Raw genomic sequence first — 12,458 nt, 5'->3', positions numbered from 1 at the left:
CCTCCATCTCTTATTATTGATGCAGGGTCAACTTTCCAATTACTTCAGTGAGTGGAGATACAGAGCTAGTTCCTTTTTAAGATGATCTTCCCTTTGCGAAACATGTCGTTGACATATATATATATACCTAATTACATTCGCGGAAAAGAAAATAATAGAGTGCCTGGAACGAAAACTCTCCTGAAATGAAGCTCGGCCTATAAAGAGGCGGTGTAGAAAAGACAGCGAAAAAAATCCATTTTGCAATTTCCGATAATCCATTTTCTCGACTCTGGAAGAAAAAAAACGCGCGTCGGATACATTAGGCGAAATTCGCGGGTTTTAGCACACGCCTGTATATACTATAAGCTAGAGAAGACGTACTTTCTTCGCTACCCCGAGAAATCCAAGAGTACCATCGAGACAAAGTGAGGCCCATACGTGTAGGGGTACGGAATCAAGAAAGCTATAGTCTAAGGCTAGATAATACTGGAGGACGATCGTATACCCACCCTTCTGTATTTTGTTAAAGGCAAAGCGAGGTTGGCTGCTGGGTTGTTGGTTGGAACTACGACGCAATTGGCCGGCAGATAGAGCTGGTTCTACGCGCGAGAATCGAGAGAATACCGGTGCCTGACCCAGACTTGGGTTATACGATTCCCGTTAGTCGCGATTTGGCTCGCGTAGAGAGCGGCCGTGTCATCGCAATGGCCGAAGTGTTTTTCCTTGGCCGGTCGCGTAAACCGTACGCTTTTAATATTTATAATAATGTTCGACCAAATGTGTAACCGTAATTGCAATAATTTGGACGTTAGACGTAGGCTTAGCCGTTGCCTGGTACAAACGAGCTTCATGTCGTAGAATCGCAACAACAACGTTTCAGTTCGGAGTTTGGGTGTTTTTTTGCAAGTACTTGTCATTATTCAGCAAAACCGTGCACTAAACCGTTAAGATGCATGCGCGAGTAAAGTACGTTTCTTTGCAACGTTTAAGAGTCGTTTGCGCGTTTATCGTTTACGGCGCCGCTTGTTTTGTTCTTTGCACGGCGAATGTCAACGAAAGTGACTATTCCTTGGCCGATAATTCTAGTTTCAGGGACTCAGCGACGTTGCCTATCAACACATGCTCGCGTTTTCTAGACTTTCGGAGAACTATACTACCTCCTCGTATGACGGAAAATTCTCAACTTGATGCCCACGCAGCTACGCACAAAATTAGCGTAGAACACGAGTTTTTCGACGCCAGCTTGGGTTTGGTTTCTAACGTGACTTACAATGGTAAGTTCGCTCGCCAACATAGAGCAACAAGCGTACTAAATTTGCATAAACTTAGTTTTGTTTCTAAGTGTCGGTTGTAACGCAAATTTCAAATTGTTACCTCAACATAACATAACGTGGCATCGCAGATACCACATGCAAATTCATAATTCGAAATCTCGCCCATGTATAACAAACACGCATATATAGTCCTTCCATACAAACCTTTATCACAACACATGAACCTCTAGGGTTTTTACAGTTTTTGAATCAAATCCACTCACTATAAATAATATATCTATATGGATTTTACTATAAACATATTTTTTTACCTAAACATAAAGCCTACACCATAACCAATACGTATAATATTTGCCAAGAAATATTTAACGAAATGGAATATATGTATAATAAATATTCCCATCAATATTTAAAGATTATTTTCTTTATGGAGATATACCTTACTATTTATGTAAGGAACATTGTAAATGGTGATGATAGGTACTCACGGAAGATATCATTTTACCTTCATACTTTTTTCCGAAAAAATATTAACGCCTGGTATCCTTTATATATAGCTTATAAATCGACCGGGGAATAACGGGGTTCGTATTAAACCTCTTATTCAACATGAATAAGCGTAATCTTTGCCTTGATCAATTTTACGTAAGGCTTACCGCATTATAGATCCGCGCCAGTTCTTTCGCTTAAGGGCATCTGTTAAAAATGGCTTTTTGAAAGCCAGCAAGCTCTTTTTCCCCTTTATTTTCATTCCCAATTAGGCCCACTAACTTCCTTCAGAGATGGGAGAAGTTATTCTAGATTTACCTTACTGCTAAAATGTTTTAACTAAGTAATTTGTCTCTTATGTGGTGAACTTATACTTAAATGGTTTTTAAAAGCACTTATCTTTCCTCTTTTACGAAGTCACCGCATTGTACCAATTGGAAAACTTGGGTTAAACAACGCGTAATGAGTTATATTAATATTATGGAATAATCCGCTATATTGGGTCGATTTGGTTATCAAAATATTATTTGGTTCAATATTTTAATTAAAATAACACGAATTCTATTTGTTTTAGCCCTTCCAATACTAATAATTGCGTATAGCTGAAATGTTAATTTGTTAATAAATGTATGCATACGAAAATTCTAATTAGTTATGCATAAACTTAGTCCATCAGCAGTTCAGTATTCATAAAATTAAAACTAACATTAAAATTTTGAAGTTCAAAATTTTAAATATTGCTCATAGTTCTGGCACTTTTTTTTACCAAACACTATCCTGAGAAATTAGTTTTTAAAAACCTAAAAAATTAATAAAAATTCACGGTGACTAAATTGTAGTTACGTCAGTTTTGACCCAAGTCAGAGTAGTCTTTAGCGATTCAAGCGAGACAGGGACTGAGGGTTTTTCCATTAAAACCCTTAGTCAAAGATGCACGTTTCCAGCGACCCTCTTTTTTTGTCATATGATCTGCCTTCACACAACTCTCTTCTCTTCTCCGCATGTGATTTCTAGTTCTTTCGTTTCACCCTTTAGCCCTTTCTCACTTCTTTTACTTTAATTAAAGGCTCGAAAGCATTGTGGCGTGCGCCTATTAATGACAATTAGAAAAAGCCTTCTCTTACAGAGCCTATCCTTACCCCATTCTGCGCACCTTTATTCTTTTCCTTCGAGTACACCACGTTTCGTTTTTCAACCCTATCAGACGCATCTGTTCGGCTTTGGATCCAACGAGTCGTGAAAAATCTTTCGTTACCCACGCGCTGGTTCCTTTTGCCTGGATCGCGTGGTAGTTATTATGATCTGAACCCTCAGTTCGTAGCTCTGAGAGTACACTTACTTAGTGTCATGTTGAAATTACAGCGCGTGCAAAGGTATTCCTTACCCTAATCTTTAGCATTTTTACCCAAGAAATAAGACGTAGTTTACCTTGCACGTGCAGATAATTTAAACTGATTTGATCCGGTGGAGTGTATGATTTTTAAGGTTAAGTATATGTTCTTTCTTACTTTATTTCTTTCTTAGCTATGAAGTGGTTACACCCTTATAAGGGAAAGATATTCTCATATTTAAGATTGAAAATGTGTATATATTTTTATTATAAAATTTTAATTGTGTAAATTCGGAAAAGTAAAATGTAGATGAGATTCATATCCGTGAAAGGTTGGGATATTTCCGAGGAAGTAAGGAACTAAAGTGGATGATTAGTGACTTCCGAGTTGTGTGAAAATTAAGAAGACAAGCTCTAACACTAATTTGGCTTGCTTTTAAAATTATAAATATATTACTTCGGAGAGTGACTTTGATCTCAGACTGATTGATCTGCTTGCCGCTTCAAAATTCCAATTCAGTCCTATACCTTTAAATCGAGAACAAACTTTAATTAACGAAGAATTTATAGCTCCCTGAAATTTCCCAATCAATCACTGGCGTAGACAAGATTAAATTTTCAGCCTTCTTAAGCCTAAACTTCAAGAATTTTGCGCTTTATACTTATAAACAGGATATTGAAGCCTTGGAAAAATGGAGTATGAAAATCTTAGGTTCTAATTTTAGCCCGGACTATATAGCACTATTTTATGTGAATACATAATCATAAAACAAAGTTAATTACTGTTTACTGAGGAGTAAACATTGAGGGAAGCTATAGTCTTAGGTATTTTATATAGGAGCCTGTAAAACTTCTTCACTCGCTGAAAATTTGTGTTCTGTGAGAAAAATCACAAAAAGGAGCTATGGAAGTAGTAGAATGGGAATTATCGAATTAACCTTTTTGAATGGTCTTTCAAAGCGCATGTGCAATAATGTATTTTTCTAATATTGAGGATTGTATACGCAACGTTTTTATTGCTTTAAACAATTCAAACTAGCTTGTTCCATAAATGTAAGTTAATATAATCAATAATATTTGGAAATATAACCTCATTTTATTGAATGATAAAATCTAGATTGTTGCTTAGCAACAGCTGGAATAATAAGACGCGCGATGCAAAATTTTCTTGGATTTTTTTTCTGTTCAGTTATTTTCAATTTAATTTGCGTTGAAATATAAACCCCAATTAATTTCTTAGAAACTTGATTAGACGAGATCTGACCGAATTTCCGAATTTGCAAGACTATTATTTAACTTTGAATTTAATTAAACTTCGGTAAAATGACTATAATTATATTAAGTAATAATAGATGGATCTAATTTAATTGAAACTAACTCATTCGATTAAATTTCAGCCTTAAACAATCGTCGTTTAATTTGAATTAAATTATTTTAAATAATATTGTGAAGTGATAGTTGTAAAATTGCATAATTTCTTGAAAATTAGGTTTTAATTTCATTTATATTTTAATTAAGACAATTTTAGATCTTCGAAATGGCTTGTAAAAATCGATTAATAATCAATCACCTATAGCGGTATTTAATCCTATAACAAAGGCACCGAAATCTATAAAATTCTTAATTTGAAACTACGATAGATTAATTGTTTTAATTAATAATAAAATATGCCTATATTCTTTTAATTTCTAAGCCGACCTTTTTGGGTCGATAAAAATTCTGCTCATTCTAATTTAGCCTGACACGTTCTCTAGCTTCTAATAAATTTTTTATTACGAATTCTTATTTATGTTTTTTAAGCTAAGCTACAATAACCCTGGGGAAAGTTAACAGAAATACCCTTACAACTTAATAAGTTTGGACATGTTTATGAGACTTGGCTTAAGTTGAAAAAAGAGAAAATTGATTCTTCTTTGTCGCTCCTGCAGTTTGTATAATTTCGACTAAATTTATTCTCTCCTCTGAAAGAAGACTGTTTCATTATTTTCTTCGCTAGTTTAGTAAGTTTCAAACTTGTTTTTCGCGAATTCAGTCTTTTAAATTAAATTTTTAATTCTTTAAACCTTATATCGAATCTAAATTAACATTCTATAATATTTGCACTTAAGGATCATAATATTTTTTTATTATTTAGTTTCAAATTTGTTAGGCTACTTTTAACTAAAGCAAAATAAAACTGACCAGTGTTTTGTCTAATGACCATTACGATTTAGGAAACCCCCAAAAGATCCAAACAATAACAGCTTATTTTCCCGTTAAACTATAGCGTTGAAAGAAGTGATAATGGGGCTATATCGTGTCTAAGAAATATTAAGAACTTGTTCTTAATAACACGATATTGAAACAGTTAGAAATTCAGTATCCGGAAATAACTGTAACAATATTTTGTAAATAGTTTAATATTATTTACAAACCTCTTAAGCTGAAGCCAAAAGTATTTTAAAAGTTTTTGATGAAAACTTAATTGAAATCTATTCATGAAAGGGGCAGATATTTCAACATATACAGGACTTGAAAGCCAAACTTCTGCTAATACGTCATCCTTGTGAATTTAATAAAACTCCATCCATAGTGACTGACATATCCCACGCATGCCAATCAATAAAACTTTCCACACATGAAAGAGAATATCACCAATAGAATTTTCCTAACTGAAAAAACTAAAATAATTATGTTTTCTTGTTACAAGCATTTTTTAATATTTATATACCAAGATATACACGCAATAAATTAAGTTTCGTTGCCTTATTTATTTATATTCTTTCCCGCCTTATTTTTGTCTAAAACGCAAGGCGCGAAAGTTTTTGGCGGGAAATAAGCCTCTGCCGCTGTCACATTTATCCCATAACTCATTTTAAAAAGGATCGGATATTTTTCGAAGCTTTAAAAGCTATTATTCTCAAGTAAATCCTTATTCATTGACACTTATACTCCTCCCAACAATATGAAAGGGTGAAAAGAAGGCGCGGGTTTACTTTTTTATTTTGAAAAATAATGGCGGGAATAGTTTGACGTCAAAATAAAGAGATTTAAGCTTACCCCTTTCCTTAAGCTCTATTTTCAATATTTGAATTGACGTCACAGACCCGTCTGAGAAGCTATACTGAATAAATTGATACCGAAAACCTTTATTTGAAAGGGTTTTTAGTTTTCAAAAAGGTAATGATAATCATGTGTTGAATTTGAATGGTTCTAGAACTAAGTTACTCCTCTATATCTTTGGAACAGACTAATAAGAATTGATTATCGATTATAGGTATGTCCAAATACAGTAACAATCAAACTACAGTTTCGTAAAGCACTCTTTCGCCACTTGAATACAAATGTATATTGGAGGCTGGGCACTTACCATTTTTATACAATAACAAATACGTATTATTATGTTACAACTATATAATACCGTAGTATAAGCACATCGCGTTTGTTACAACAACCTTGTCATGTACAATGTAACAAAATATATTTCTGTCTCCGAATTTTGCTTCGTTTCGTTTCGTTTTCTGTCCCCTGGAATTGATTTTTTAGTTTATGTTGATACTGAAGAGAAAGGCTATTAGTACAACCTCTGTCCAGTCAGTATGGTTTAGTTTCACTATAGAAAAATATTCAGACTGCTTCATTCCATATTTTATACGGTCCACAAATCCCCCGAAGAGTTTCCAGTGAATTGAGGAATTAGTGTCAAATTTTGACCTCTTATGTAGTACATACAGTATGGCCTCCAGACTAGCTATTCAAGCCCATCGAAAATCATTCCAGTGTTTTGTGCTGTGATCTTGTTTATACAAAATTTTATTTTATTTGTCTACAATAGCTGACTAAGCTGTCAGAGGATTAAGGCGCAAATTGATATATTTATGTACGTGTTATCATAAGTTTATAAGATATGTTCCTTAAGTATTACACTTCCTATACTTTCTAATGCTTTCGAGAACTATGCGCGAATGAATTGCACTCGGTTTTGCAGTAAATATTCCTATTTAGCATGTGCTAAGCCTTTGACAGCGCCTCACCAGGCGTATTCGCTTTACCTCGAATCTGTGACCTACGTCACTTAATGACAAGCTCTCAGTAACCAGTGACAAACTTATGGAACTTATCTTATGAAATTATGATAATATGAAAATACGAAGATACACTTTCTTTCTGGCAAGCTTTCTTTTGGTCAAACTCCATTATAATATATTATTAAAAAACAAAAGATTAATATAAGTTTGAAAACGGAATAAATTCTTCTTAGTAATAAATATAATTTAGGACTTAATTAAAGATATATTTCATATTCCATTTAGAACTATTTTCTAATAACCAATCCAATACATATTGATCAGTTAAAGTAATTACTAAGCGGTTAATCACGAATATAAGAATACATTACGTCATTAAATGATGTAAATTAATCATTCCAAAAGTCTCATTAACTTAAGTACTGAAACATATTAAAAGGCGTAAACGGCCTTCACCGATCTGATAATTACTAAACGAAAAACGAGCGAGTAAAAACATATTTTTCTTTGCTCTCTCCTTTTCTAAGTCGTAACGACTCGAAACAAACTTTTTTTTTCGTGTCGCCTTAACTTTAATTATTTATCGCTTTTACTTAAAAGGAGAAATATTAGAATTGCGTTGCGATTACATCACGCTCTTGTCTCTGATTGATTGAGAGAAAAAGCTACGATTAAACGTCACTAAAGATGCCATTATAAATACAGTCTTGCAATTTCTCTAATTTGTTATTCGACACGCACGAGGTATATACGTTGAACGTTTTCGGTGAAAAGTGGCATCGTTATTTCAACTTTTAAATGAGATTCAGAAAAAAATAAATACGAGAGAACCTGGATCTCTCATTAATTATAAAAATGCGTTGGAGTTTTTGATGCGGAAAATTCGACGGGTTTGTTAAAGAAAAATGTATCTGATATGTATTTTTGTTTAAATAACAAGGATGGTGAATTTTGAAGCTATATTATTATTTATATGAAACCCAAAAGATTTTTAGGAATATTTTCAGTTTACTATAGTTACAAGAGCTTTTAAACTAATGAGAAATGAAAGTTTAAGATATCAAACTTCAAATCTGAAAAGCAAAACAATTTTCTTTTCTCAAATTAAATTTGGATTGAAGTTGATAGCGCAAGCCGCGAAAGTGCCGTATGATTATTTTAAGATCCAGTTTTGGTTTTATATTGAAGCGAGAGTTTAATCGTGGAGGCTTGTTTTCTTACCACAGAGACTTAGCCCTCCATCAAAAATCAAAATTTTAAAAATTTTAATAAAGCATATTTGAAATAATCTTTAATTGTACAGGAATATGAAGAATAATAATGGCTTCAAAATGAATCCAGATTCGACAAAATCGGCCTAGAATTAACGGAGATACGATTTTTTGAAAAATATTATACACATGAATACTGCAGACAAGCTTTTCTACAGGGGCCCATAGGAAATACATTAGAGATGTTACCCCTGTAGGCTGGCTTCTCTTTGAATAATTAAGTTTTCATATACCGCTCTCTACGTTTGTCAGTGCTGCAAATTCAGTCAAAATAAATGTTTAACTCTTGTCACAAACACTGTATAGTAAATATAAAGCTAATAATCTAAAAACAACAACATTATGACGTCAGAAATTTCAAATTTCCTTATATCCCTTAGAGAATCCTTAAAAAAATTGAGGTTAAAACTTCAAAGAAAATGACCGTACAGTCTTACTCCATTAGTTTATACCCCAAAAACCTCTTAATACACGTCAAAAAATGAGAGAAAAAAGTTATTTACGCATTCATATCCCGAAATATTTCGTGATTCACGGGATTTTTTTATTTTGTACAGAAAAAAGAAACTGTGGAATATCATTTGTTGTAAAACTCGTCATTTTATTTCCGAAGCTTTAATGCCAGAGGGTAAGGGAGAGACAGTATGCCGAGGAGATAGTGTTAGAGAGCAATGGAAAAGTTTCTCCAAGATGAAGAGTGTACAAGCGAGACGTCGAGTGAGGATGAGTGGGGAGAAATGAAAGCGTGTGAAAAAAATAGCAACAAAAAATGAATATTCTCGCTTCGAAACCTTCTTACAATATTAGATTATGTGGGGTTTTTATTTATTGCTTTGGTGAAATGTTATTCGTAAGAATAACGAACGGGCCAATGGTTAGGGATGATCTCTAAAAGAGAGATATCAAACAAGGTCTGCAAGTTACAATCATCGATAACAGCAAATGGGGGCCCCGTGTAACAAACAAGCTTTGAATAACCATCGTAGTGAAAAATTTGACTTATTTTCATACTTTTAAGGATGAAATCCAATAAAAACCAAAGATATCGCACCAATTATATTTTAAATATGAAATTTATGGAATTGCATTTAAATATGTAGTTTAGAAATAACCATTTATTGATCAATAATTCCATAACGCTAGCAATGAAAACAAAGGCTTAAAATTAGACCATGCCAAATTTTATCAATCCAAGACCCTGTAAAACTATGATTAAATGGTTTTAAAAAGCTTGGTTGAAGTCACGCTCATCTCTTGAAGTTTTCTCCGAAAGAGGTTAGAGGGCAAAAAAACTAAGATGTAGAAATGCGTACAGTACGTTCTATCAAAGACACCCTCAAGCCCATTCCAATTTGAATGGCAACTTGGATCATTCCCAGTCCTTTTTATTTTATTTAATTTTTTCCTACCCTATTGGGTAGACATCCCACATCCGAAGAAAAGATTAAGGGAATTTCTCTTTCCCAAAAGATTTTTTTTTATTATTATTCAGCTTCTTCTGTGTTTCCTCAGAAATGCTTTGAAAATAAGTTTTCGACGTAAGGAGTGTTTACTCCCAAAGGCGTTAGAGGTCGACGAGAGGCCAAAAATGTCACAACCAGTTTAGTTCTCCAGGGCTTTCTTTCTAACTTAAATTTTCTGATTGGAAGCATTTTTTTAACACCCAAAAGGTTTCAAGACGTTCTGCGAAGTTTCGAATGAAATTAACGCTTATGTCTAAGCCTTTTAAAATTGTTAATATAACTCGTCTACTCAGTTTTGTTTTAAATCGAACTGAACTGAACCAATGCAGTGTAAGGGCGCGTTCTTTTTAAGTTGAAATCATTGTTTAACAACCTATGGTTTCAATGAAATTCATATTCATGTCGAAACCTTTCGAAATTGTTGACTTAACTCTTCGACGCATAGAACTGAACTGAACCGAACTGAACTGAGCCAACGTAATGAAGTTGTAAAAACGTTTTTCTTCTCAATCGATTGAACCGTTAAGTTATTCCTGAAAACATTTAATTTCGCTTTCCAGTGTGGCTATTTTAAGTATAAGTATACGACGTTTATTTTAATAGTGCTAGGTGTGTACCGGCACACACAAACACTTACCATACGCGTTCTAGCCACACAACTCCGCTTTTATAAAATAGGACAATCGATGTTGGTCAGTCAACGCATGCGCTCACAGTCTCACGAATACTTCTTTCTGTTTTTCTATCATTCCCAGGCCTTTGAAGGAAATTTATAGGTGAATGTCTGCAGGTGTGAACCCGAACAGGTGTGGGTAGTATTTTATCTGTAGAATTGGAATTTAGAGAAACGTCTCTTTCTTTTCCCCCCATAAATTTTCATATCCTTTACCCTTTCCTTAAAATACTTTTCTACCGAAGCACGTTTAGCTATTAAACACCGCGTTAAATTTGGACGTAGGTCTAATATGACCACAGACTTGATTTATATCGCGTTCCCTAAAGGTCCCAACATCATTATTCTACCGCATGGTAAAACGTGGGTGCATTTTGTAGTATATAAAAACTACTTATTAATTAATTATAATTAATAACACTCACGACATACATACTCTAGTAGGTTACTTAAATTACTAGAAGTCCATGAGTTAATGTAAAACATTAATAAATGTAAAGTAAAGAAAGGTATTTTAGTTATATGGATACGGACCTTCTTTCAACGTTCGTTTAGAAAGAGAATTCCCTCTCTATACGTCTAATAGACTTAGGAAGACGTAAAAAATAAGCTCTTTAAAACGTTCTATTATCGTTTACTTAGACTCGGATAAAAATAAACCGGCTAAAAGAAAATAGTGGTTATAACGACAAAAGGTTTATCTTAAAAATAAAATGGTCTTGAACTCTTGGTAATTCATGATATTTGATATAAGATAAAAAAAAAGTTATAAATTTTTGCGTCTCCTATTAAAAATATGTCCTTTTAGTTACTATAAGTTTATAATTTGGAACATCAAAAGTATAACACTCATTATACATAGTTTAAACAATGTTTTTCTGCCGTTTCCATAGTGTTACCAGGTCGTTTGTGTGTCAAAAGATTACATTGAGAAAGGTTAGCAGTTCAGTTTCACTTGGCACTCTTGACTCATCACAGAGGGCCTGACAACACTGAACTTAAATTTAAACTTAGAGAAGGGGAAGAAATTTTCTCTAGCCCCTAAAGTGAAAACAATTCTCACCTACGTCATTTCAAAGTAACGATTGTTCATCATAATACAACATTAACTATCCAAGGCCCATTTTTACTAAAAATAAAATAAAGTATAATTTTAATGAAGTTTTCATATCGGCTTTGTTTTTGGTTTTCTTTTCCGAATTTCATTTCAAAAACCAATAATATACAATCTAGATTAAATCCGAAATAGAAGATAAACATTCATCGCGTGACTTCAATCAAATTTCTTCAATTGAAGTTTAAACATTTTCGCAAAGTGACCAACTGTCCATTATTGGTTTTTATTGTATTTCTCTAAAAACCCAAGAATTTGTATGGTATACATAAACACTATTGTACAAAGAATGGCAACAGCGTAGGTATTGCGCGCTTGTTCATAACGGTTTTGCACCGTTCCGATAAAGGTTTTATAACGTAATCGGTTCTCGCGACCCGATATACTGTAAGTCTTATTATACCTTGTTGGTTTTTATATTACCAGGACGCCCTAAGCTTGTCATTACCCTTAATGGTATAAAAGAAAAAAAGAAAAAAGAAAACTGAACGAACTCCCAACGCTCCTACATTGTTTGATCGATATCCAAACCTTCTTCCTCTTTGCACTCGACCGCTATCCACCTTTTATGACGAAATATTTGCGTTCGAGCTATTATAGGATTTTCGTAGAACTTATCACTGTCTTCCATACCCTTTAACACCCTCTGAAAATGAGATTTCCCAGCAACTAACTATAATCTTCCTATGGGGAATTCAAAGTCTTTCTAATATTGCCACAGGGTATATATAGGTCTTTGGTTTCGAGGGGTAACGCACTTACGCGATAAAATTATGCCCGCTTTTGTTGATTACTGGTTACGCAGCCATTAATTACCATCTTTAATTATCCATTGATTCAATTATAATTAGATTC

At 33.6% G+C, this 12,458-nt stretch overlaps 1 protein-coding gene across 2 annotated transcripts in view; it reads left to right on the top strand.

Annotated features, from left to right (window-relative positions):
• Positions 1-277: 277 nt before the first annotated feature.
• The window catches only part of LOC149650965 (uncharacterized), a 57,875-nt gene continuing 45,694 nt past the window's right edge, over positions 278-12,458 (top strand). For both annotated transcript variants that reach the window (XM_089847701.1, XM_089847700.1), the window contains exon 1: positions 278-1,256. In XM_089847701.1, the coding sequence (XP_089703827.1) occupies positions 932-1,256 (325 nt within the window). In that variant the 5' untranslated portion in view covers positions 278-931. The remainder of the gene's footprint in view (positions 1,257-12,458) is intronic.

The sequence above is a fragment of the Phalangium opilio genome, unplaced genomic scaffold (genome assembly GCF_054372755.1).
Source record: "Phalangium opilio isolate 3A_F unplaced genomic scaffold, DU_Popi_V2 ptg000082l_1, whole genome shotgun sequence".
Classification (NCBI taxonomy): domain Eukaryota; kingdom Metazoa; phylum Arthropoda; class Arachnida; order Opiliones; family Phalangiidae; genus Phalangium; species Phalangium opilio.
This window is presented reverse-complemented; position numbering and strand designations above follow the sequence as displayed.